This window comes from Mandrillus leucophaeus, unplaced genomic scaffold (genome assembly GCF_000951045.1).
Source record: "Mandrillus leucophaeus isolate KB7577 unplaced genomic scaffold, Mleu.le_1.0 Scaffold251, whole genome shotgun sequence".
Classification (NCBI taxonomy): Eukaryota; Metazoa; Chordata; class Mammalia; order Primates; family Cercopithecidae; genus Mandrillus; species Mandrillus leucophaeus.
In genome coordinates this window covers 2247132-2272339 of record NW_012102599.1, presented here as the reverse complement: position 1 = coordinate 2272339, position 25208 = coordinate 2247132, and the positions used below count along the sequence as shown (strand labels likewise).

Below are 25208 nucleotides of genomic sequence, written 5' to 3'. Positions count from 1 at the left end.
TAAGCCTTTCTAAATTATTCCAATATTATAAGGACAAATGTTAATCATAACTGTTAATCATGACTGTTCCATCACAGTAACAAATGAAGTTTTTATTTTTCATAAATGAAATGTAATGGTGATGTTAACAGTGGACTAGAAAATCTGGAAGTTTTTGTTTTTTTTTGAGACAGAGTCTGGAGAGCAGTTACAGTGTCCAGGCTGGAGAACAGTGGCACCATCTCAGCTCATTGCAACCTCTGCTTCCCAGGTTCATGTGATCCTCTCACCTCAGCCTGAGTAGCTGGGACTACGGATGCATGCCACCACATCTGGTTAATTTTTAAATTTTTCTGTAGAGATAGGGTCTCACCATGTTGCTCAGGCTGGTCTCGAACTCCTGGGCTCAAGTGATCTGCCTGCCTTGGCCTCCCAAAATGTTGGGATTATAGGTGTGAGTCACCATGCCTCATCTCTAGAAGTTTTTAATGCATTTTAAAATTATTTAACAGAAAATTCTTACAAAGATATTTTAAGATTACATCACAGCAAGCAACTGTTTATTGGGACAAAGAAGATAAACAAAAAGCCAAATGAATTACTGTAATTAAATCTGTAGTTTATTGACTTTTTTCCTTTTTATTTATTTATTTGAGATGGAGTTCTGCTCGTCACCCAGGCTGGAAGGCAATGGTGCGATCTCGGCTCACTGCAACCTCCCCCTCCCAGGTTCAAGTGATTCTTCTGCCTCAGTCTCCCGAGTAGCTGGGATTACAGGCGCCCGCCACCACGCCTGGCTAATTTTTGTTTTTTTAGTAGAGATAGGGTTTCACCATGCAGGCCAGGCTGGTCTCGAACTCCTGACCTCAGGTGATCCACCCGCCTCGGCCTCCTAAAGTGCTGGGATTACAGGCGTGAGCCACTATGCCTGGCTATTGACATTTTTTTGTTTTAAGCAAAGAGTGGGGTACATCCACTGTAGTCCAGGCATTCTGGCACCACCTCTGTTATTAACTGGAATCAAATTTAAAAAATTTTTGTGATCTTGAAGGTCTTGAAGTTTTAGAAGGCTTTTGTTTTTCTTTTAGCCACTAGATTTTTCAGGAAAAATTCACCTATTTAGGAAAAAGGAAAACACATTAATATCAATTTAAAGTAAATAATAGTGAGACAACTATTTCAGAATTATATTTTTGGTGTTTCCCCTTTAAAGATGACGTTTTTATTTATTGGCACTTCCCTCTTCTCAAACCTCACTGGCAATATTTTTCTAACCTAAATATCCCCTATATCTTTGGCCTTTCTCCCCGGTAATAATGACTAGAGTCTCCTACTACTATTCTTTCTAGTAACTCAATATTACGAAGGGTGATCCTACTGTATACATGGGTCTGCACATTTATTCTACTTTATGTGCACTATCTTTCCCTCATCACTGTCAAAGTATTGCTCTTGGCAAAATTCACTTCCAAGAGCAATTTTGCTACATTATTAGGCTGGATCTGATGTTTATAAAACAGACCTCCTTGCAGTTGAGCAGACGCATCTGATGGAATCTCTTTAGCTTATTCCTCTCTAGGGAAGCAAGAGCTCTTCATCTGTAATGGGCTTTCTCCCCACCGCCTGAGTTGTGCCTACGCAGTAAGTTAGCAGCTCAGAGGGCACATTCTCTTTAGGCCATTAGCATTCCATTTAGTCTATTGCTCTTACAGCATGACTCAATGCTTACTGGTAGAGCGCAGCACTGGAGGCCTGATTTTACGAGGAGTCTGATTAACTTCTCTTTGTCATCTTACATATGAGTAGAACTGTGATGAGTGTATCTACATATAATCTCTGCAAATCCCAAGGCTCATAACCCAGCCAAGTAATCCATGCTGCTCCATACCTCCTCCAAATGTCGTGGGAGTAGCACCGACTTTACCAGACCCTAATCCATCATTTTAGTCTAATGCTCATCACATACCAGAATTTGATCTTTTCCTGGTAATTTAGAAAGCATCAAAAAGTTCATAATTTACTTCCTTTTATATGTTAGAAATTTTTCTTTAACAAAAGAAAAACTCCTTTCAAAGGATATTACTGTAACCATTCTAGAAGCTGATAGTGGTTCTATCCTTCATATGTATTTTTAGCTTGCCAGTAGTGCTGCTTGAAGATTAAATCACTTGCGATTACTGGTTTTCAAAATCCCCACATCCTGTCAGTCAGCGCTGAATCAAATTCTTGGGTTTCCAAACTATGATGAGCTATTAGTTCATTAAAATGTTTTAAATTACTATTTTTATTTATTTATTTATTTTTGAGACAGGATCTCACTCTGTCACCCAGGCTGGAGTGCAGTGGCACGATCACAGCTCACTGCAGCCTCAACCTCCTGGGCTCAGGTGATTCTCCCACCTCAGCCTCCTGGGTAGCTAGAACTAAAGGTGCCCACCACCATCCAGCAAATCAGCCACCTAGCTAATTTCTGTATTTTTGTAAAGATGGGGTTTTGCCATGTTGCCCAGGCTGGTCTTGAACTCCTGGGCTCCAGTGATCCACCCACGTCGGCCTCCCAAAGTGCTAGGATTACAGGTGTGAGCCACTGCACCCGGCCTTAAATGTCTTTATAGGAACATACTGAATATTACTAATACTGGAGCATTAATTTTTTCAAATAGAATTTGTTTAATTTAAACATATTTAAGATTTAGACTCCAATATATAAAGCAATCATTTAAAACATCACTTTAGATCCAAAAAAAAAAACAAACCAAACCTAGCTTATTTATTTATTTATTTTTGAGACAGAGTCTTGCTCTGTTGCCCAGGCTGGAGTGCAGTGGCGTGATCTTGGCTCACCACAACCTCTGCCTCCCAGGTTCAAGCAATTTTCCTGCCTCAGCCTCCCAAGTAGCTGGGACTACAGGCACACGCCACCACGCCCAGCTAATTTTTGTAATTTTTTTTTCTTTTGGAGACGGAGTCTTGCTGTGTTGCTAGGCTGGAGTGGAGTGGCAGGATCTTGGCTCACTGCAACCTCCGCCTCCCGGGTTCAAGCTATTCTCTTGCCTCAGCCTCCCAAGTAGCTGGACTACAGGTGTGCACCACCATGCCCAGCTAATTTTTGTATTTTTAGTAGAGATGGGGTTTCACTATGCTGGCCAGGATGATCTCGATCTCTTGACCTCATGATCCACCCACCTCCCAAAGTGTTGGGATTACAGACATAAGCCACCGCACCCGGCCTAAATTTTTGTATTTTTAGGAGAGACGGGGTTTCACTATTTTGGCCAGGATGGTCTTGAACTCCTGACCTTGTGATCTGCCCGCCGCGGCCTCCCAAAGTGCTGGGATTTCAGGCATGAGCCACCACATCCGGCCAATACCTAGTTCATTTTTAAAGAGACAAGGTCGGACAGGTGTGGTGGCTTACGCCTGTAATCCCAGCACTTTTGGAGGCCGAGGCGGGCGGATCACAAGGTCAGGAGATCGAGGCCATCCTGGCTAACACAGTGAAACCCCGTCTCTACTAAAAATACAAAAAATTAGCCGGGCGTGGTGGCATGTGCCTGTAGTCCCAGCTACTCGGGAGGCTGAGGCAGGAGAATGGCATGAACCCGAGAGGCAGAGGTTGTAGTGAGCCAAGATTGCACCACTGCACTCCAGCCCGGGCAACAGAGAGAGACTCCACCTCAAAACAAAAATAATAAAAAAATAAAAAATAAAGAGATGGGGTCTCACAATGTTGCTCAAGTTCTATTTGAACTCCTGGGCCCATGCGATCCTCCTGCCTCAGTCTCCCAAGAAGGTGGGACTATAGGCACATACCACCTCACCTGGCCTAGCTGTTTCTTTTTTTTATTTTATTTTTATTTTTATTTATTTATTTATTTATTTTTTTGAGGCGGAGTCTCGCTCTGTCGCCCAGGCTGCAGTGCAGTGGCCGGATCTCAGCTCACTGCAAGCTCCGCTTCCCGGGTTTACGCCATTCTCCTGCCTCAGCCTCCCGAGTACCTGGGACTACAGGTGCCCGCCACCTCGCCCGGCTAGTTTTTTGTATTTTTTAGTAGAGACGGGGTTTCACCGTGTTAGCCAGGATGGTCTCGATCTCCTGACCTCGTGATCCGCCCGTCTTGGCCTCCCAAAGTGCTGGGATTACAGGCTTGAGCCACCGCGCCCGGCCTATTTTTATTTTGAGACACAGTATCTTGCTGTGTCGCCCAGGCTGGAGTTGTAGTGACATGATCATAGCTCACTGGATCCTTGAACTCCTGGGCTCAAGTAATCCTCCTGCCTTCCAAAGTGCTGGGATTAGAGGCATGAGCCACCTTGCCTGGCCTCTTTATTCTTTTTTTTTTGAGATGGAATCTTGCTCTGTCACCCAGGCTGGAGTGCAGTGGCACAATCTCGGCTCACTGCAAGCTCTGCCTTCTGGGTTCACACCATTCTCCTGCCTCAGCCTCCTGAGTAGCTGGGACTACAGGCGTCCACCACCATGCCCGGCTAATTTTTTGTATTTTTAGTGGAGACAGGGTTTTCACTGTGTTAGCCAGGATGGTCTCGATCTCCTGACCTCGTGATCCCCCCGCCTCAGCCTCCCAAAGTGCTGGGATTACAGGCGTGAGCCACCGCACCCGGCCAGCCTATTTATTCTTAATAATTGTAATTGTTAAGTTCAACTGACAGGGACATCATAAACACTTTCTAGATTAAATTCAGTCTTCAGATATGTTCTATGGATCCTCTGACAATCATTATCACGTGACTTTTTATCCCTTGGAAACTGATTTTATTTTCATAAATCAATTCAAGCTATTGATTAAAATAAGAGCTGAAATTCCAAAGGTAAAAAAAAAAACTGCATTGTAGTTAGTAAAACCACTAAACGTTTCTACGGAGAAAAATAATCTTATGGATATTTTTCTGTTGCCTCTGGGGGAAAAATACAAAGAAATGTAATGACGCAAGCAATGCTATCAAACAGATACTTTTCAGTGCTTAAATTGATTGAAATTGGTAGTCTGGAGATGCAGCTGGCAACATTTCCAAATAAATATGTATTTCTCAGAAAACCCTATTAGATGCTTGACATGCTCTGTCATTTCTGAATAATCTACTACTGAAATCTACACATAGAATAAATCAATAAACCAATTGTTTCTGCTTTTACTATATAGTAGCTGAGTTACAAAGCAAGGGGCTGAATTTGTTTAAGAAACAAAGGATTAAGAGAAACTTTTCCTTAACATGATCCCCATGGAGCAAAGCTCCTAAGCATGTTCCAGGAAAAAAAACTACGCCCTCTACCAAGACCACCAAAGGTATTACAATTTGTCAAGAGTTTTAGTGATTGGTGGTAGAACTTAATGTGGAAAGTTAATGGCCTAAAGAAAACCATGCCTCGCAATCTACCTTACCTGCTTTATATGAAGAACGCACCAAAGGGCCACTTGCAGTATAATGAAATCCAAGTTCATTTCCTACTTTCTCCCAGTATTTGAATTTTTCAGGAGTAATATATTCTTCAACCTAGATTTAAATAATTACTTCTGATCAGATTTTAGAATTCCTCTTTTGATTCTGCAGAAAGTCTATACCCATTTACGCAGAACACTCTTCACTGCATAATTTATCTTGCCTCCACCCCCAGGCTTTTGTCCTCTCCCTCCTCCCTGTTTGCTGGTTACTTGTTTGGCCACTCTACTGGGATGTAAATACAGGGAATTATAGAGGCAGGGAAGCATATCAATTTTGTGCTACATTGGCTATTCCAAAGGACAGAGAAAGAAGAGATTATCTATAGAGATTATTTATCTGTATTTTTCCTTCATTAACAGGTAAATTCAAGAATTACTCATGCCTATCTGATTCTTGAGGACAAGACTGTCTTACTCAATTTGTATCTTCTGCTTAGCACTGTGACTGGCACATGGTCACTGCTCAACACAAGCTTCTTGAATGAATGGATAAACGTCCATGATAGAAATAGAAACAATGGTTTCCCATTCTTACTTCGCCTCTGGCTCTAACATAACAAAAAACAAATTACACAATAACCAAGTGTAAATGAGTGCCATTTCCCAACTTTTAAATTCTTTTTCTCTAGGTTCACTTGAGTTGTGAAATTTGTAGAGAAAATGGGGGAGGCAGCAAATATGTACCAATGTAGCTGATTTATGTAGATAATAAAACTGGGACTTATCAGTATACAGCTGACCCTCGAACAACATGGTAACTGCACAGGCCCACTTACGTAACATACAAAATGTGTGTTAACTGACTGTTGTTATTGGTAAGGCTTCCGGTCAACAGAAGGCTATTAGTAGTTATGATTTTTTGGGAGTCAAAAGCTATACATGGGCTGGGCGCAGTGGCTCACACCTGTAATCCCAGCACTTTGGAAGGCTGAGGCGGGCGGATTACCTAAGGTCAGGAGTTCAAGACTAGCGTGGCCAAAATGGTGAAACCCCGTCTCCATTAAAAATATTAAAAAATTGACCGGGTGTGGTGGCTCACACCTGTAATCCTAGTGCTTTGGGAGGCCAAGGTGGATGGATTGCCTGAGCTCAGGAGTTCAAGACCAGCCTGGGCAACATGCCAAAATTCTGTCTCTAAAAATATAAAAAAATTAGTCGGGTGTGGTAGTTTGTGCCTGTAATCCCAGCTACTCAGGAGGCTGAGTCATGAAAATCATTTGAACCTGGGAGGTGGAGGTTGCAGTGAGCTGAGATTGTACCACTGCACTCTAGTCTGGGTGACAGAGCGAGACTCTGTGTCAAACAACAACAACAAAAATATCTATATCTATATCTATATATATAGATATAATTTAGCCAGATGTAGTGGCACCCGTCTGTAGTCCCAGCTACTCAGGAGGGTGAGGCAGGAGAATCACCTGAACCCAGGAGGCAGAGATTACAGTGAGCCGAGATCGTGCCACTACACTCCAGCTTGGGCGACAAGAGCAAAACTCTGTCTTAAAAAAAAAAGCAAATCAAGATACGTGTACCTTAAGATGACGCCTTGTTGGCTGCATATATTGTCCTAAAGTCAAGCAGTCTACATCTGCCTCACGAAGTGCTGTAGGAAGAAAAGCACAAATTACATTAGCAAATACTTTAATTGTAGACCTAACCATAATTTTCCTGAGGAATATTTAAAAATGGTGTGAACTTTGTGACAGTCCATAATCCTCATGTTGGGGAATAAGATAACACCTATTCATTCAAAAGTATTATGTGCCAGGGACTGTAGTAAGGACTGAAAACAGTAATGATTAAGACAGTCATGTAGGGCTTATAGATACAAGGATAAATACTTCTAATAGTACAGAGTAAATGTTAAAATAGTCGTGGAGGGTGTTTTAGAGTAGGAGTCTGGCAGAAAAGGTATGGGAAATGGTATATGCAAAAACCTGAATGCACCTATATCATAGAGCAAATGTGTTGCATTAGGTGCACAAGATATGCTATGGGGGCTGTGATTTAAACTGTGACGTATCAGAACCTTTCTAATAAACTGCGTTCAATTTGGTAAACAGCAGCTCTTAATTACTATATGAACTTACTACTCTTTGAACCGCTAAATAACTACAAGCAATCTAAGGATCCTCTGCTAAAATTAAAACTTTTATTCCCAAAGTTTAAAAAGTCCAAGAATCACCAAGTACATGGAATTATGGGACTAAGGTTCAGCAAAGTCCAAAGCACACCATGTTATGTGACAATGCTACAAGTAAGCTCTTTCTCAGAGGCTTGGATTAGTCTCATTGATCTATGAACTGTCAGTGCCTGGTACCTGGCTGGCTCTCCAAAAGTGTCCAATGATAGAATGAGAAAAGTGAATGAAATCATGCTATCAGTGGATGCAAGGATGGGGAATAAAATGGGATATAAATTTCGTATCCTGAGCTTCATGCATGTCACTCCGTGAAATCCCAAGAAAATTTATTTCCTTTGCTTTATTTTCTTTTTTAACTTGTATTTTAGATTTGGGGGTGCATGTGCAAGTTGGTTTTCTTTTTATGCTGCCATTTATAACCATATACTTTGTTCTTAGAAGGGCCTTCAAAGTGAGTGGGTTCCTGCTATTACTCAAATTAGATGGGAAAGATTTTTTCATTTTTCAATTTCTTTACCTTTCATTGTTGCATATACTTGCTCATCATTCTCGCCTAAACCCAACATTATAGATGTTTTAGAAATAACATCAGGCTGAACCTTCTTGGCATGTTTCAGTACACGTAGGGACTGATCAAAATTGGCCCGAGGATCACGAACCTTACTGGAAAACAGCAGGACTGTTGTCAGCAAGAATTACAACAAGTTCAACCAAGTACATAGTTACGCAAGCAACCTGAAAGACCAGAGAAGTACATTCTGCACATTATCTTAAACCACATAGTTGAAAGGTAGCATTTATGCACAAATGCCTAACTGTTAATTTAGGAAAGAAAAGGCCTCACTGGGCTCCCTAGCTCTGCCTCAAGCCTGGGGCAGAGAAAAGTACAATGGAAGGAATTACTTCAGTTTATGCATTGAGAAACCAGAATTCTGAAGCGAAAAATTAGGAGAGAAAGGAAAAAAAAGCAGAAGTAAGAGAGTCTCCATACTGAACAAAGAAAAAAATAAGCTGAACCCACGTCAGAGGGTTGAAACTTTCATGTTCATTTCTTTTCTGAAGACTAAGCTGCCCTCTGCTGGTGAGTACACAACACTGCCACCTCTTAGGTAAAGAAATGCATGATTCTGGAATTTTCACTGGAAAGGATCATGTTTCTTAAGTGAAACCAGGGAAACTGGCACCCACTGGTGGTGGTATCACGACAAGGTTGCAACAGGCTGTGTACCGTGGCTTAAATGACTTATCATTTAAGCCAAAAGGCCAGAAAGCTTCTGATGTTAAACCGGATTTCATTTCAATTCTAAAGCAGCTTTATTTTCTGTAATTGTTTTTCATCAGACACTAGTTAACAGGAAAGAAACAAATTTATGAATTTAAAAATAACTGAAACTGACAATATAGAAATTACTTTTTAACAGAATTTCTCCACTGAAATTAAGTTATGGTCTCTACTGTTTATGATTTAGTGAAAATGATGGTTATTGTTTACTTTAACTTATTTCAGGTTCTATGACACAGATCATATGTAGAAGCTAATCAAATCACTGCTAAATGCTAAATTAAAGAAAAAATGATATTAATCTTGCCTGAAGCTTAAAATGTTCATTTTTCTAAAATTTGAATGGATGTGGATAATAATCCTTACTTTTTACATGAGTGTTACTTGCCAATAATTACTCTTAATTACTGAAATTATTAGGAGTAAGAAAGCATAGTGTCTACCTTTTTAAAAAAGTACATCTGAATGATATGAGTTTTTCTTTTTTTTTTTTTGAAGTCTCGCTCTGTTGCCCAGGCTGGAGTGCAGTGGCACTATCACTATCTTGGTTTACCGCAACCTGCACCTCCCGAGTTCAAGCAATTCTCCTGCCTCAGCCTCCAGAGTAGCTGGAATTACAGATGCGCTTCACTGCACCTGGCTAATTTTTTGTATATTAGTAGAGACGGGGTTTCATCATGTTGGCCAGGCTAGTCTTGAACTCCCAACCTCAGGTAATTCGCCCGCCTCGGCCTCCCAAAGTGCTAGGATTACAGGCGTGAGCCATGAGTTTTTCTTCTGCATCATTCATTACACATATTAGTGCTGTGTATGTGTATAAAAATATATATATATATATATATATTTTTTTTTTTTCCTTTCTTTCTCTTTCTAGATGGAGTTTTGCTCCTGTTGCCCAGGCTGGAGTGCAATGGCGCGATCTTGGCTCACTGCAACCTCCGCCTCCCGAGTTCAAGCGATTCTTCTCCTGCCTCAGCCTCCCGAATAGCTGGGATTACAGGCATGTGCCACCACGCCTGGCTAATTTTGTATTTTTAGTAGAGATGGGGTTTCTCCATGTTGGTCAGGCTGGTCTCGAACTCCCAACCTCAGGTGATCTGCCTGCCTTAGCCTCCCAAAGTGCTGGGATTACAGGCATGAGCCACTGCGCCCAGCCGAATATATTTTTGAAGCCTTTTCTTTAGAATTACAACCAAAGCAATTGCTCTAGTGTAATTTTTCCCTCCTTCGAAAACTTTTTTGTGGGGAGGGGGAAACAAACAACTCATTGAAATTTGCAGTCTGATATTATTTAAAAAAAAAAGAAAAAAAAGATGTTCATTATTTGTGTGTATTAAAACACACACAGTAACTGTTAGTAATATGAATTAACACCTTAATGTTTATAATATAAAAATTAAGTATATTATAAATATAAAAATACAATTATGCAGTATAAATATAGTGTTTATAATATAAACACTAAGTAACTGATATTGCTGGGTGGAAATACTATTATGGATGATATTTATGCTGTTTTTGTTGGTGATATTTTCTGATTTTTATGTAACAGACATAGACTGAGTTTTCCTAAAAAACAAAAAAGAATAGAGTTTCCTTTGTAAAAGTCGATGGCAAAGTTCACCCCTGGAAAAGGTAAGTATATATGGCCTATTTTGACCCACCTAACTTTCCAACATTACTTTGTACACATATTCACCTCTGTAATTCCGGGACTGTTTCTACATTATGTGCATACACGTCTAATCCTGACAGAGCAACTTTTTCTATTGCTTTGAGATCACCTCGAAAATCAGGAGTAAGACATTCCACAAGGATTTTTGGATTCCTAGGGGGAAAAAAGAGAATTATCAAACAGAGAGAAAGAACTGACACACCTGTTGCTCAAAACAGAAATTATCGGTATTCATTCAGTATGTTTCAACACAGTAACCTTTAGAACTTTGCCAAGCAAAGTATGAACATACAGATGTTCATACATGAACCATTATAAAAAAAGAAAAAAAAAGCGGAACATTAAATACTATGTATGCAGTGGTTAAAACACACCTGTAGGCAAACTGAATAAAATTTCAAATTATATATAGTAGACTTTTAAACCTAATTTGAGTAGGTTTTAGAAAAAGTAAATAATTGTAAGAAACTAAAATATGAAATATTAAAACATCAAATATAAAACTTAACTCTTTGGAAAGTAAATTGAGATATTTCTTATATAAATGTGAATATTATTTGATTGCTTTAATTTTTATTTCTTTAAAAAGTTATCAAATCATGTTCTCCTCCTTTCCTCTAGGCAAATATTTCACAAGTACTATGGGTTTTAAAAACTATTTTCTGGGTTGCTGAGTCATGAGCTTTGTTAAACAAAGTACGAGCTAAACATTAATCTTCCTATTTATGTTGTGACTATATCTATTCATCCAAGCATTATAATGTGAAATGGGTCACAGAGCTGTTCCCTTTGACACCAGCAAAAATGACTGAAACAGCTGACAAATTTTTTCATAAACCCACTGGCAAAGTGTCTGGAGTTGTTCCCTGGAAGAACAGATGTAGAAAAGACTACATGTACACCCTTATCATGAACATATGAGATGTTCAAAGAACATGTCCTATAATTCTGGTTTTTTTTTTTTTTTTTTAAAATTAAAACAGGGTCTTGCTCTGTTGCCCAGTGCATCATAGCTCACTGTAACTTTGAACTCCTGGGCTCACGCAATCCTTCTGCCTCAGCCTCCCAAGCAGGTAGGACTACAGGCGCATGCTACCACATCCAGCTACTTTTTTTTTTTAATTTATTTTTTGTAGAGACAGCATTTCCCTATGTTGCCCAGGCTGGTCTTGAACATCTGGCTTCAAGCAATCTTCCTGCTTTGGCCTCCCAAAGTGCTAGAACTATAGGCGTGAACCACTGTGCTTGGTTCTACTGCTTTTTTAAACTGCAAGCTAAGACCCATTGAAGCTTGTAAAATAAACAGTGGGCTGCAAACAGATTTTTCAAAAATGAATTATAGTAAATAGAAAACAGAAAATACTAGGGAATCATTTAAAAAATTTACTAAGTGTGCTTAGGTGCCAAACTAGTACTGAGTTGTAGAAAATTAGAATCATCCGAGCACTTTGGGAGGGCGAGGCAGGAGTATTGCTTGAGGCCAGGAGTTTGAGATGAGCCTGGGGAATGCAGCAAGATTCTGTCTCTAAAAAAAAAATGAAAAAAAAATTAGCCGAGTGTGGTAGTGTGTACCTGCAGTCCCAGCTACTTGGGAGGCTGAGGCAGAAGGACTGCTTGAGCCCAGAAGTTTGAGGCTGCAGTGAGCTATGACCAGGCCATTGCACTCCAGCCTAGATGACAAAGCAAGACTGTCTCTTAAACAAAACAAAACAAAAAAAACCAGGCTGGGTGCGGTGGCCCAGGCCTGTAATCCTGCACTTTGGTAGGCTCAGGTGGGTGGATCAATTGAGGTCAGGAGATCGAGACCATTCTGGCCAACATGGTGAAATCCTGTCTCTTACTAAAAGTACAAAAATTAGCTGAGCGTGGTGGCATGGGCCTGTAATCCCAGCTACTCGGGAGGCCGAGGCAGGAGAAATGCTTGAACTAGGAGGTGGAGGTTGCAGTGAGATGGCGCCACTGCACTCCAGCCTGGGCAAAAGAGTGAGACTCCGTCTCAAAACAAAACAAAACAAAAATCATTACTAAGAAGACCAGGTTTATACTTTTTAAAGAAAATTATTCAAAGTTTAGACTAATGCTCTAATATGAGGGAGGGATTCTATGGGCTAAAGGTCTATAGATAAGTTCATTACTGACCCCCTAAAATTCTCTGCAAATATGTATCTGTACATACAAATATGCTTTTTCCAAAGAAATGTGTACATAATTTCCAGTGAATTATCAGAAAACTATGAAACTCCCCAAAAAGTGAATAATCCCTGCTTCAAGGTAAAGAACTTAAACTAAACTCATGTGGGTCCAAAACGGTCCTTAAATTACACAAACAAATGCAAAAATAAGTACCTTTCCTTTAAATATGATACAGTCTTTGCAATGTGTTCAGCTCCCCCATCAGGCATATCTAGAAATAAAAGAATCCACTGCTCAAGATGATGTCACCATTTAGAGCCAATTTCTGGTAGAGGCCACCATGACACACTAACCGTCTCGATCTACAGATGTCAGGACAACATAATCCAGACCCCATTCTGCAATTGCCTTTGCAGTATTGTAGGGCTCACTGGCATCCAGTGGAGGAGGATTTCTTGCAGTCTTAACAGAACAAAATCTGCAACCTCTTGTACATGTATCACCCATCAACTAAAATAGAAATGTTACAATTTAAATCAAATAGACAGATGACCCTTAAGGACATAATGTTGAGAGAATAAAGCAAGTTGCAAAGAATGCATACAGTTTTGTTCTGTTCAAACATATGTTTGAAATATTGTTTCAAACATATTCAAAAATATCATTCAAAACTAAATGATAGTCAAGGAACACAAATATATGTGATACAACTAAAAAGAAAGGGAAATAAACTCAGCAATAAGAATAGTGTTCAGGGAAGAGAAAAGGGGATGGGATCAGGAAAGGACACAAAATTTAAATTTAAAAAACAAAGCAGGGTGCAGTGGCTTGCTCCTATAATCCCAGCTACTCTGGAGGCTGAGGTGGGAGGATTGTTGAGAGTTTGAGACCAGCATGGGCAACACAGCGAGACCCTGTCTCTAAAAATTAGCTGGGTGTAGTGGCATGTACCTGTAGCCTCAGGTATTCAGGGAGGCTGAGATGGGAGGATCACCTGAGCCTAGAGTTCCAGGCTGCAGTGAGCTATGACTATGCCACTGCACTCCAGCCTAGGTGACAGAGTGAGACCCCCATTTCTTAAAACAAAATAGAAACACAACTGAAAAATGGGATTCTAAAATATAGTTTAGGGGCTACAGAGGGGGATTCAAAGAAAATGCTAATGTTTTAATCTCAAACTGGAGGTATGAAGGTGTCTGTTCTGTTATTCTTTATAACTTACACAGTTTATAAAATACTTTTTTTTTGAAACAGGGTCTTGCTCTGTAGTCTAGGCTGGGATGCAGTGGCATGATCACGTCTTACTGCAGCCTCGACTTCTTGGACTCAAGTGATCCTCCCACCTCAGCCTCCCCAGTAGTTGGGTATACAGGCAAGTGCCACCATGCCCAGCTAATTTTTTAAAACTTTTTTTTGTATGGACAGGGTTTTACTATGTTGCCCAGCTGGTCTCGAACTCCTGGGTTCAAATGATCTGCCTGACTCAGCATCCCAAAATGCTGGGATTACAGGCATCAGCCACTGCACCTGGCCTATGAAGATACATTTTATCTACTCAATAATCAAAAAAGATGATTTGAAAAGACATAAAATATGTAACAGATCAATGTGCAGGTCTCCATGAATGTGAAAACAGAAAGCACAGCTCCTTCTTGTAGAATATATTAAACAGAAAACACACAAAAAGTTAAGCAATCATGAATAATGTTTCCAAAAATTGAGAGGAGAGGTATCTCAAGGCAGTGTGTGATTAACTATCACATAAATGAAAGAACCAATAACAGATTTATGCAGAGAAGAGTGAGATTAAAACAGGTTGGATTATTCCATCAGGTTTTTTCTTAATATTTTTCATAAATGCAAATGTAATGAAAAATCTGACCAGAGATTCATAACGCACATTTTTAGGAAGAAGACAGAACATACTCCCTTTCAGTTTCTAGACTAAAGCTGTAGAGGCTGAGGCTGGCCCTACCATAATCGTGGCCGTAGCGGTGGCATATTCTCCACCTCCCCAACACTCTCCAATATTGGGACATCGAGCTTCCTCACATACCTGTGTACAAAAGGAAATGGAACACCATTAGGTTGACAATATCCACCAACTAAACAATTGGTGACTGTGATTAGACATTTTAAACTGCTCATTGTTTACAACATATTTTTGAAGACATCCACTATTCAAAAATGCTGTTAAGACCAAGTGTGCTGGCTCATGCCTGTAATTCTAGCACTTTGGGAGGCTGAGGAGGGAGGATTGCTTGAGCCCAGGAATCTGATACCAGTCCGGGCAACATAGTGAAACCCCACCTCTACAAAAAATCGAAAAGTTAGCTAGGAATGGTAATGTGCATCTATACTCCCAGCTACTCAGAAGGCCAAGGAGGGAGGATCACTTGAGCCTGGGAGGTCGAGGCAATTGTGCCACAGCGTTCTAGCCTGGACAACAGAGCAATGCCCTGTCTTAAAAAAAAAAAAAAAAAAAAAAAAAAAAGGCTGTTAAACTGCCAAACTCTATATTAAAATTAGAGTGTGGTGAGCATGTCCTATAGAGGTGTACTCTCTTACACAATTATATAAGAATGGACAGACTTGAATTTTTATTTTTTTAAAGATGGAGTCTCACTCTGTCGTCCAGGCTGTAGTGCAGTGGTGCCATTTTGGCTCACTGCAATCTCCACCTCCCGGGCTCAAGTGATTCTCCTGCCTCAGCCTTCCGAGTAGCTGGGACTACAGGCTCATGCCACCAAGTCCAGCAAATTTTTTGTTTTTGTATTTTTAGTAGAGACGGGGTTTCGCCATGTTGGCCAGGCTGGTCTTGAACTCCTGACCTCAGGTGATCCTCCCGCCTCGGCCTTCTGAGTGCTGGAATTATTGGTGTGAGCCACCACACCCAGCCAAACTCTCATTTTTAAATTAAAAACTTTATGAATGTATATACTTCATATGTGCAAATAAAAAAGTCTGAAAGAATATATACTGAACAGTTATAGGTAAAAGAGCGTGCTTTATATATGGCATTGTGTATGTGACATAGCTTCACATTTAATTTTATATTCTTTCCAATGAAACAAATATCTAATTTGCAATATAAAAAAAACAAAGCTTTGTTTCCAAACTTGTAGGGCAAAAAATCTTTTTGTTTGCAGGAAAAATGATTCTAAATATATTTCCATTCCTGGTAGTAATGTATCACTTAACATATTTACTTTCTTTGCTATTATTTATATATTTGTTAATAATTTTTAAGCTATATAAATGTAGAAATATGGCTTTTGGTTAAGAGGGATAGTTTACACTTTGACAACTTACTGTATGGAGGTTTAAATTCCGCAAAGTGTTTTTCAGTTTATTGTAATTTTTCCCCATGGGAATCTCTGTCTTTAGCCATGGAGGTAGTCTTAACCTAAGGAAAGTCAAACATAACGATTAACAAATATGCTGCCAAATAATTACACAGCTTTGAAGTTAATTTCTTCTATTACAATTCCTAGTTAATACTGTTTCTATAATCTTAGAATAACTCTTATAATTTCTGTCATAAGAGTAAGAACACCGAATCAAATTCAGCCTTGCTCAAACCACTTTAGAAAACACCAATAGGCCAGGCGTGGTGGCTCAAGCCTGTAATCCCAGCACTTTGGGAGGCTGAGGCGGGTGGATCACGAGGTCAGGAGATCGAGACCATCCTGGCTAACACGGTGAAACCCTGTCTCTACTAAAAATACAAAAAACTAGCTGGGCGTGGTGGCGGGCGCCTGTAGTTCCAGCTACTTGGGAGGCTGAGGCGGGAGAATGGCGTGAACCCGGGAGGCGGAGCTTGCAGTGAGCCGAGATCATGCCACTGCACTCCAGCTTGGGAGACACAGCGAGACTCCGTCTCAAAAAAAAAAAAAAAAAAAAAAAAAAGAAACACCAATAATGGGGCCAGGCACCGTGGCTCACGCCTGTAATCCCAGCACTTTAGGAGGCCGAGGCAGGTGGATCACCTGAGGTCCAGAGTTCGAGACCAGCCTGAACAATATGGAGAAACTCCATCGCTACTAAAAATACAAAATTAGCTGGGCGTGCTGGCGCATGCCTGTAATCCCAGCTACTCTGGAGGCTGAGGCAGGAGAATGGCTTGAACCCTGGATGCGGAGGTTGCTGTGAGCCAAGATCGTGCCATTTGCACTCCAGCCTGGGCAACAAGAGCGAGCTCCATCTCAAAAAAAATTAAAAAAAAAAAAGAAAACACCAATAATGGAGTGTAACAGGGCACTATGCTCATGTCTACCTTTTTTGCAAAGCCAGAGTTACACTATTCTAATAAGAGAATGAGTTTTTGAATATCTCATCCTCCATGAATGATACTGCCAAAAAGTACTCTATTTGTTTAGAGTGAGGTAAGATCACAACAGTGCACTGTCTGCTCTATATTCTAGATTTTATAGTGGTTACTCAACGTAAAAAAGATCTAAAATTTGGAGTGGAGATTGTGAATCCTTGGTTCTCCATGACTTCCATCCACTTGTGATATAGAAGGAGCTGGATTAAGTTCTCTCTCAACACAATCTACCTTCTACATAAAATTCCATAACTCTCTTAAATTAAGGTAAGGTATCCATAGGTCATATGTAAATTGACTAGGAGAAGCACACGTTAGATCATCAACACCTAGTAACCCAGATCTAACAGACTAGTAGTAAGGCAATAATCTCTACTCTGAAGAAGTTGGATGCTGGGTAGAAAATGGGGAGATGGCAGTGTAACATAGTAAGGGCACAGAGAAAAGAGAAAGATTCCAACAATTTCATCTGCTTACCTGTTCTATCTAGTTGTGTTATCACATCTTTCTAATGATTTTTAGCTAAATTTAACAAGTCTGATATAAAAAACAGATTCTAGGGCTTGGTTATATCTGAAAATAATGCACAACAAAGGAATGGGACGTTAAAATTATCTCAAATTTTCAATTACCTTTCTCCTTTCTGGCGTTTTAGGTTTCCTTTATATTCATCCCAGGTGCTCCTGTCTGCAAGATCACCAGATACAAAATCTTGAAGGTCTGGTCCATTCTGTAAGAGTTCCTTTTTTTCATCTGGCAAGGAACTTAATGGTCTGACTGGGCTGCATAAGTATCTCCCAAATACCTAATGAAAGAGTTCATTATGACATTTATTTAGTGGAGTCCAGAATAATTTAGTTTTAACCCATCATAACACCTAAAAGTAAGCCTTTTGGTAAACCTAAAAAAGTGTTTCAGAAATTATGTCAAACTAGGAGCTCTAGTATTCTAGGGCATTAGAATGTAATATAAAAGATGACTGAAGGAACCAAACCTAAAAGAGAATAAGAGTTGACTGTTTACAACTGAGTTTAGAATTGATTTGGAAATCTCTGGAACTATCTAATATACATCACACTTTCATGTACTCCACCTACCAGGAACTACATGTTTGTCTTTCAACAAGATTGAACTGCAATAACTGAAGAAGGTGCCACAGTTTAAAATTGTTCTGGTCCTGACTTGAATCAGGGGCGTTTAAAGTGAAGTGTGCAATAAATCTCTCGAGTTTTGAATAAGCATAATTGTTTAAAAGTAGGTTAATAATGCCCAGTTGGTTTCAGATAACTGGAAGGGGGAAAACCAAGCCTAACGTTTTTTACCTTTTTTTTTTTTGAGACGGAGTCTCGCTCTGTCGCCCAGGCTGGAGTGCAGTGGCGCGATCTCGGCTCACTGCAACCTCCGCCTCCCGGGTTCAAGCGATTCTCCTGCCTCAGCCTCCCGAGTAGCTGGGATTACAGGCGCGCGCCACCACGCTCAGCTAATTTTTGTATTTTCAGTAGAGACGGGGTTTCACCACATTGGCCAGGATGAACGATTTTACTTTCTAGGTTACATTTTTTCTGTGTTTGAACATGGCAGTCAAGAACATAAGAAATCATGGTATTCGGCTTTTACATCTGAACACAAACATGCACGAGACAGCCAGAACACTACAAAATCCGCGAGTCTGCACATGTAACGCAAAAGAACCTTCGACAACTCAAAAAGAGTGCCTGTTAGGGTGTTGCACGATTGCTACTGCACTTCTCAATGTCTGCAGCTAAAGCCTAGAGGACAGGTTTGTGTTCTCTGCGGCTAGAGTGGTGTCTTACACACAGTAAGAGTCCAATACAGAATAGCTATGTAGGGTGCTCACTGCAGTGCTCCATAAATACAGGGTACAAACCACTCTAAACAGAAAATAAGTCCTTAGTGCCGGCCCAGAGACACTTTCAAACAAACTGATGCCAGAGACTCTATATCAATATCTTGCGGTTGGTAGAAGAATTACATGAGATTACACGAAAAATGTTTAAAACTGCCGTTGGCTAGAAGTAAATGCACTGACCTTTATTATTGGGCGTGGGCGCTCTGAAGGGATAGGATCCCCCCACCCCACGCCCAAACCCGCTCGCCCCGCCGCTCACCCGGGGCCCCAGGGTGCGCGCTGCATCCCCGCAGCGTAGAGACATTTCCTCTTTAGAACTAGCGCAGTGCAGGGATTGAGAGATCGCTAACTCCCGGGAAAGGACAGGTCGGTAACACGCCGCTCCGTTTACGACAAACAGCCGAGCCGCTCCATGATTGGCTGCTTTAGCCTTACGTGACGTCGCGCACTTATGACGCAATACGCAGGCCCCCCCCCCTTACGGGATACAAGTACGTAATGACGAAAGACGTTCTTTCTTTGCTGCGTCTGCTGCAAGGTGAGGATGTTTCTGTGCTCGCGGGGCATTAGGAATCTGAAGCCATCTGTTCTGGGAAAGGCTGTGGCGCGGCTCCCGCTCTCGGAACCTTGTCCTGTTTGTCCCCCAGCTCGGCAAGCGCCATATGAGCCTGGCGGCGCCGGATGCGAATCCTGTTTTGGGCTTTTTGGCCTATTCCCGCCCCTCAGCCTTGCCAGGATGGCGCCGCCCGGATAGAACTTCCAGGGTTGGGCTGAGCGGGAGTTCGCCTGCTGGGCCTCGTAACTCTTGCTTTGGGGCTGCTCCTTCCGGGCTGGGACGCACTGGGGCCCGCTGTCGGTGTCCCGTCCTCCAATATCGTCTCCGGAACTTCCGCCTGGCAGTCTCCGGTAGGAGTGGAGCTCTGTGCCGCGTAGTTTGGTGGAAAAACGGGCCTTGGGTCGGCCTCACCCCCAGTGTTTGTGTTTCAGAATGAAGACCATTCTCAGCAATCAGACTGTCGACATTCCAGAAAATGGTATGAGACTTGATATCTTTTTCATACATCTTTACTACACGTTCCAAGCGTTGTGTGGCCTGACGAGTGTGTTCTCTCTTCTAGTCGACATTACCCTGAAGGGACGCACAGTTATCGTGAAGGGCCCCAGAGGAACCCTGCGGAGGGACTTCAATCACATCAATGTAGAACTCAGTCTTCTTGGAAAGAAAAAAAAGAGGCTTCGGGTTGACAAATGGTGGGGTAACAGAAAGGAGCTGGCTACCGTTCGGACTATTTGTAGTCATGTACAGAACATGATCAAGGGTGTTACACTGGTAAGCAGATGAATCAGACTTCTTTGTTTTGGAAAGGGAGGTTTCTCAAACCTTTGCTTTATACAGCATAAATGTCTCTTTCAGAGAATGGGTTACTCATTTTATTTGGCGTAATACGAACTTGGCAAAAATAGGCATCTCTGGGTCTTCAAGCGATAGAGCTGAGAGCAAAGACCAGATGGGTACAACATGTTTGTTTTTTCTGTTTGGGGGTGGGGGGGGGGGTTGTTTTTTTTTTGAATCAAGAGGGGTCTCCCTGTTTTGTCCAGGCTGAGCTTAAGGGATCCTCCCACATTGGCCTACCATAGTACTGGGATTGCCGCATGAGCCACCATGCATGGCTAGATGGGTGCAGTTTTTAAAAAGTAGGCTAATGGTGAATTTTCACATCTTCCGAATTTTCTTTTTTTAAAATAGGAAATCTACAGTTGCAGTACTAAGTGGCAATCACATCTCACCATCAGGACCCCTCGTTGGGATAGAAAATGATGTAGTTTCTGAGTTTTCTGTCTGTTGGTCCCTATTCTTTCCAACCCACCTTCTCTCCCCTCAGGATAAAAAGTTCATGCTGAAATGGTTTTCAATTCTTGGCCATGTGCTGTACCTTAGTACTACTCAGTAAATGTTAGTCTAATGTCAGACATGAGGGCTTTGGGGTTCTCATTAAAAGAGGGCAGCATTGTTCATTGAGGGCATGAGAGTTAGTGAAATAAATGCCTCTGTAAGGAGCTTTACAGTCCACTGAATAGAGAGAACAATGTTTATAAAGTTTGGTTCAGGTGCTATTAAAAATATTCTTCAGCATTGGTAATAGCTTGCTTATTTAATATAGGGCTTCCGTTACAAGATGAGGTCTGTGTATGCTCACTTCCCCATCAACGTTGTTATCCAGGAGAATGGGTCTCTTGTTGAAATCCGAAATTTCTTGGGTGAAAAATACATCCGCAGGGTTCGGATGAGACCAGGTATGTGCATACCCTCAGATAGAATTAAGAAATTTTTCCTTCATATTTTTTTTTTCTCCTTTTCCACTCCCAACCTCTTTCATACTTTAGTTGGCTGGTGTTTTGTGTTTGTGCTGAATAAAACCAGATTTGTTTTAGAATTCTCTTGATTACACTTGTAACTGTTGGTGCTACTTGAGGGTTTATATCATATTGATTACAATTTCAGAAAGTTGATACATTGGAGTAGTTTGTAGTGGTGGTTGTATTTAACTTGGCAAATGAAATATTTTAAAGACTTGTAATTTACAAAAGGTGTGTATTTATGGAGCACAATGTGATGTTTCAATACATGTATATTCTGTGGGATGACAAAATCAAGCTAATTAACACATCCATCACTCCATTTTTCTTTGTGGTAAGAACCTTTAAAATCTAAAGAGAAAACTACATGAGTAGTGGTTAATAGCCTAGCTTAAATTTCAGCTCTCACTGTCCACCTTGGGCGTATCATCTCTCCGTAGCTTAAAATTGCAAACATCTTTGATTAAATGACTTAAAGTTGAAAAATAACAGTGCATGCGTAATACATAGTAAATACTGTAGGTTTAAAAAAAATTTTAAAGATTGGTGCTTTTTATCTGAGGCAGCGTCTTGTTCTGTTGCCCAGGCTGGAGTACAGTGGTGTGATCTCAGCTCATTGCAGCCTCCACTTTCGTGCTCAGGTGTTTCTCCCACCTCAGCCACCCCACTAACTGGCACTACAGGTGTCTGCCACCACACCCAGCTAATTTTTTATTTTTTGTAGAGACTGTTTTGCCACATTGCCCAGGCTGATTTCATGATTTCAAGGAATGCTATTGTGCCTGACCCCAGCCAATTTTTAAAATTTTTTGTAGAGGGAGGGTCTTGTTATGTTGTCCAGGCTGGTCTAAAGTAAGACTTGGCACAAGGCTTTGTACAACTAAATTCTGGCAAATTGAATACCTTAATTAAATCACCAAAGGAGTAACCACTGTAGGACTGTGATTCATTCAAGTAGGAACACAAATAAGATTTTGGCACAGGTAAGGCAGGTGCTGTAAAACCAAAATGGTTTTTTTGTTTGTTTTTTGAGACAGAGTCTCGCTCTGCCACCCAGGCTGGCGTGTAGTGGCACGATTTCGGCTCGATGCAACCTCTGCCTCCTAGCTTCAAGTGGTTCTCTTGCCTCAGCCTCCTAAGTAACTAGGATTATAGGCACGTGCCACCACTCCCGGCTACTTTTTTGTATTTTTAGTAGAGATGAGGTTTCACTGTGTTAGCCAGGATGGTCTTGATCTCCTGACCTCATGATCTGCCCTCCTCAGCCTCCCAAAGTGCTGGGATTACAGGCGTGAGCCACTGTGCCTGGCCCCAAAATCTTAAGACAAGGTTCTTTTGGTGCATGGAGTTTTACATGGAATAAATTGGTGCCTCTGCAGTTTAAATATTTTTTACACAGATCTAGTTTGGTGTCGATGCTATGCACATGCCCTCTCTCTTTTTAGGTGTTGCTTGTTCAGTATCTCAAGCCCAGAAAGATGAATTAATCCTTGAAGGAAATGACATTGAACTTGTTTCAAATTCAGGTTTGTATGTTTACTATTTCTAATTATGCCTACAAGATTTTATCTAAATCTTGTTGTTTAAAATACAGTATTTTGCTAATTTTTATTTGGTTAGCTTTTTAAATTGTGAAGTTAAAAAGGTAACATTCTGAAATTTTAAGTAGCGCATATAATGAAATATATTCTTTTTAAGATGGGTTAGGCTGATGTATTAATTGCTGTATCTTCTCTCCTGTAGCGGCTTTGATTCAGCAAGCCACAACAGTTAAAAACAAGGATATCAGGAAATTTTTGGATGGTATCTATGTCTCTGAAAAAGGAACTGTTCAGCAGGCTGATGAATAAGATCTAAGAGGTAAGTTCTTGTAGTGTCTTAAGTTTTATTACTGCTTTAGTTGAATGAAGCTCTAAATTTACTAAAAGACTTAAACTGGAGTTGTAGTCATAGAAAATGGAGAGTTAAGCATTCTGGAACACAGTAAATTTGACAGAATAAAAGATGGAATTGGCATGCATTTTACTATGTATAGTTTACCATGAATCAATAAGTCATAGTCCTGAGGTATGTTTTAGATCATTTAGAATATAGTACAAAACAAAAGATTAGTACTAGTACTTTTCTAGGCAAGTGTATTGATGGGAATGACCGATTTTTTTTTTTTTTTCTGCCCAGTTATCCAGCTACAGAAAGAAGATGCCAGATGACTCCTAAGACCTACTTGTGATATTTAAATGATGCAATAAAAGACCTGTTGATTTGGAGCTGCTTAAACCTGTTATCCTTGTTAGCTAGTTTTTCTCCCTTGTGGAACAAAGAGCTTTAATCTGGTTCTTGAAGGAATAGCAAGGATATATTTTAGGCAAGAGGAATATTGTACCAGTGACAGGCAAACATGAGGCCGTTCATCATTGCATATAGAACTTTAGGAATACCCTGAAGGTGTCTAAATTTGCTGAGGCATGAATTTGAATATTTGGTAAGGCAGATGTTGTCTTAGTCATCTTTGGAAAAACAGCTGAGGAGTAGAACAAAGTGATACAGCATCAGTTAGAAGGTGCATTTGGTTTGGTTCATGGTCTCAATAATCTTGTCCTTTACCCTCCCTCAGCCATTTACTTCCATATCCTAGAACTTGTTTTTGAAAATTGATAACCCTTCCATAATCTTTTAATTCCACGTGTCATACTTTTAAATATGGTACGAGGCCACCATAACTAGACCTAGGTCAACATGGTGACCCCCAAACCTTCCTGAATTCTACATCTCATTTGATGGAAACTGCAATTTCTAAGGCAAGATGTAGCGTTCATTCTTGATCAAATGCATCAGGAAAACATGCTGAGTACCTTCATTGTAAGGTATGGTCAGATACTTCTATCAGAAAGATTAAATGACAGAAGTAGCAACCAGTTGGCATATATGTTATCTTTTATCTTACAATGTCTTGCTCAGTTGCCCAGGCTGGAATACAGTGCCATGGTCATAGCTCTGTAACTTCAAACTTCTGGACTCAAGCGATGCTCCTAGCTGCCTCAGCCTCCTTAGTAGCTAGGACTATAGGCAGGCACCGTCACGTCTGACTTTTTTTATTTTTTTAAAGTATGTATGGGGTCTCATGTTGCCCAGGCTGGTCTTGAACTCCTGGTCTTAAGTGTTTCTCTTTTACCTCCCAAAGAGCTGGAACTACAGGCATGGGTCACCATGCCCTATATATTTTAGATCTTGATTCAAGTGCACCAGTTGAACATACATTAAGGAATCTTGCTGACCATGTGGTTAGGTTTTTAAGAAATTTGGAGGTAATGATGAATCTAGGATTTGCTCAGAAGCTTCCGGGATGGGGTTGTAGGCAATGAATGGGATCAACATGAAATAAGATCACATCCCCAAAAGGTTGGGAAATACGGGTCCATTAGATACAAATTTCTTACAATGCAGAAAATGAAAAACCTGCGTATTTCACCTGGGTTACTGTGACAGTCTCAACTGGTCATCTTCCCTGTATTTCAGCATCAGCCAGGGTACTGACTTTGAAATGGATTATAGCACTACTCCAAATCCTGCAACAGGTTCTTTTCAATTTTTTCGTTTTAAAATGGTTTCCCCATTCTACCTGCAGCTGTTTTTAACTCAGTTTTTCTGACTTCTGCACTATAGCTGAACTGACCTGGCTATTCCTCGATACCAAGTCCTCTGTCATTAAGCATTTAAGTTGTCTTTTCCTTTTGGAATGCTCTCAGCTGAGCTGTGTGTCTAACTCACCTTCAGGTCTATTCAGTGAATCCTGCCTTGACCACTCTTATTAAAAATAGGGGACCTGCTCCTTAAACTTGTCCTACTGTCTCTTTACCCTTCTCCACTTGTTTTTGTCCATAGCATTTGTAGTTCTGATATTTACAATGTGTGTATTCGTTACATGCTTTTTTTCTGCTGGCATGTAACTTTAACAAGGGTGTAATTTTGTACTCTGGTG

General features: G+C 40.7%; 2 protein-coding genes across 11 annotated transcripts; one reads left to right on the top strand and one right to left on the bottom strand.

Moving 5' to 3' along the window:
* Positions 1 to 509: 509 nt before the first annotated feature.
* LIAS (lipoic acid synthetase) lies at positions 510 to 19287 on the bottom strand. 4 transcript variants are annotated; one of them, XM_011983544.1, is made up of 11 exons: positions 19131 to 19287; positions 17634 to 17806; positions 15987 to 16080; positions 14650 to 14730; positions 13028 to 13184; positions 12888 to 12945; positions 10566 to 10694; positions 8102 to 8247; positions 6974 to 7044; positions 5382 to 5493; positions 510 to 1094 (listed from the first exon to the last, which is right to left on the bottom strand). In XM_011983544.1, the coding sequence occupies exons 1-11, from the start codon at positions 19173 to 19175 to the stop codon at positions 1042 to 1044; spliced, it is 1119 nt and encodes a 372-aa protein (XP_011838934.1). In that variant the 5' UTR covers positions 19176 to 19287; the 3' UTR covers positions 510 to 1041. The 4 variants fall into 4 exon arrangements, with proteins under 4 accessions (XP_011838934.1, XP_011838937.1, XP_011838935.1 ...); XM_011983546.1 differs by lacking the exon at positions 510 to 1094 and adding an exon at positions 5977 to 5981 and having other exon boundaries at positions 5437 to 5486; XM_011983547.1 differs by lacking the exon at positions 5382 to 5493.
* On the top strand, positions 19253 to 23503 carry RPL9 (ribosomal protein L9). 7 transcript variants are annotated; one of them, XM_011983554.1, is made up of 8 exons: positions 19357 to 19409; positions 19859 to 19905; positions 19990 to 20201; positions 21034 to 21166; positions 22675 to 22755; positions 22973 to 23089; positions 23290 to 23296; positions 23416 to 23484. In XM_011983554.1, exons 2-6 carry the CDS (start codon positions 19860 to 19862, stop codon positions 23077 to 23079), a joined length of 579 nt encoding a protein of 192 aa, XP_011838944.1. In that variant the 5' UTR covers positions 19357 to 19409; position 19859; the 3' UTR covers positions 23080 to 23089; positions 23290 to 23296; positions 23416 to 23484. The 7 variants fall into 7 exon arrangements, with proteins under 7 accessions (XP_011838941.1, XP_011838940.1, XP_011838944.1 ...); XM_011983552.1 differs by lacking the exon at positions 23290 to 23296 and having other exon boundaries at positions 23408 to 23503; XM_011983553.1 differs by lacking the exon at positions 23290 to 23296 and having other exon boundaries at positions 23416 to 23491.
* The last annotated feature ends 1705 nt before the right edge of the window (positions 23504 to 25208 follow it).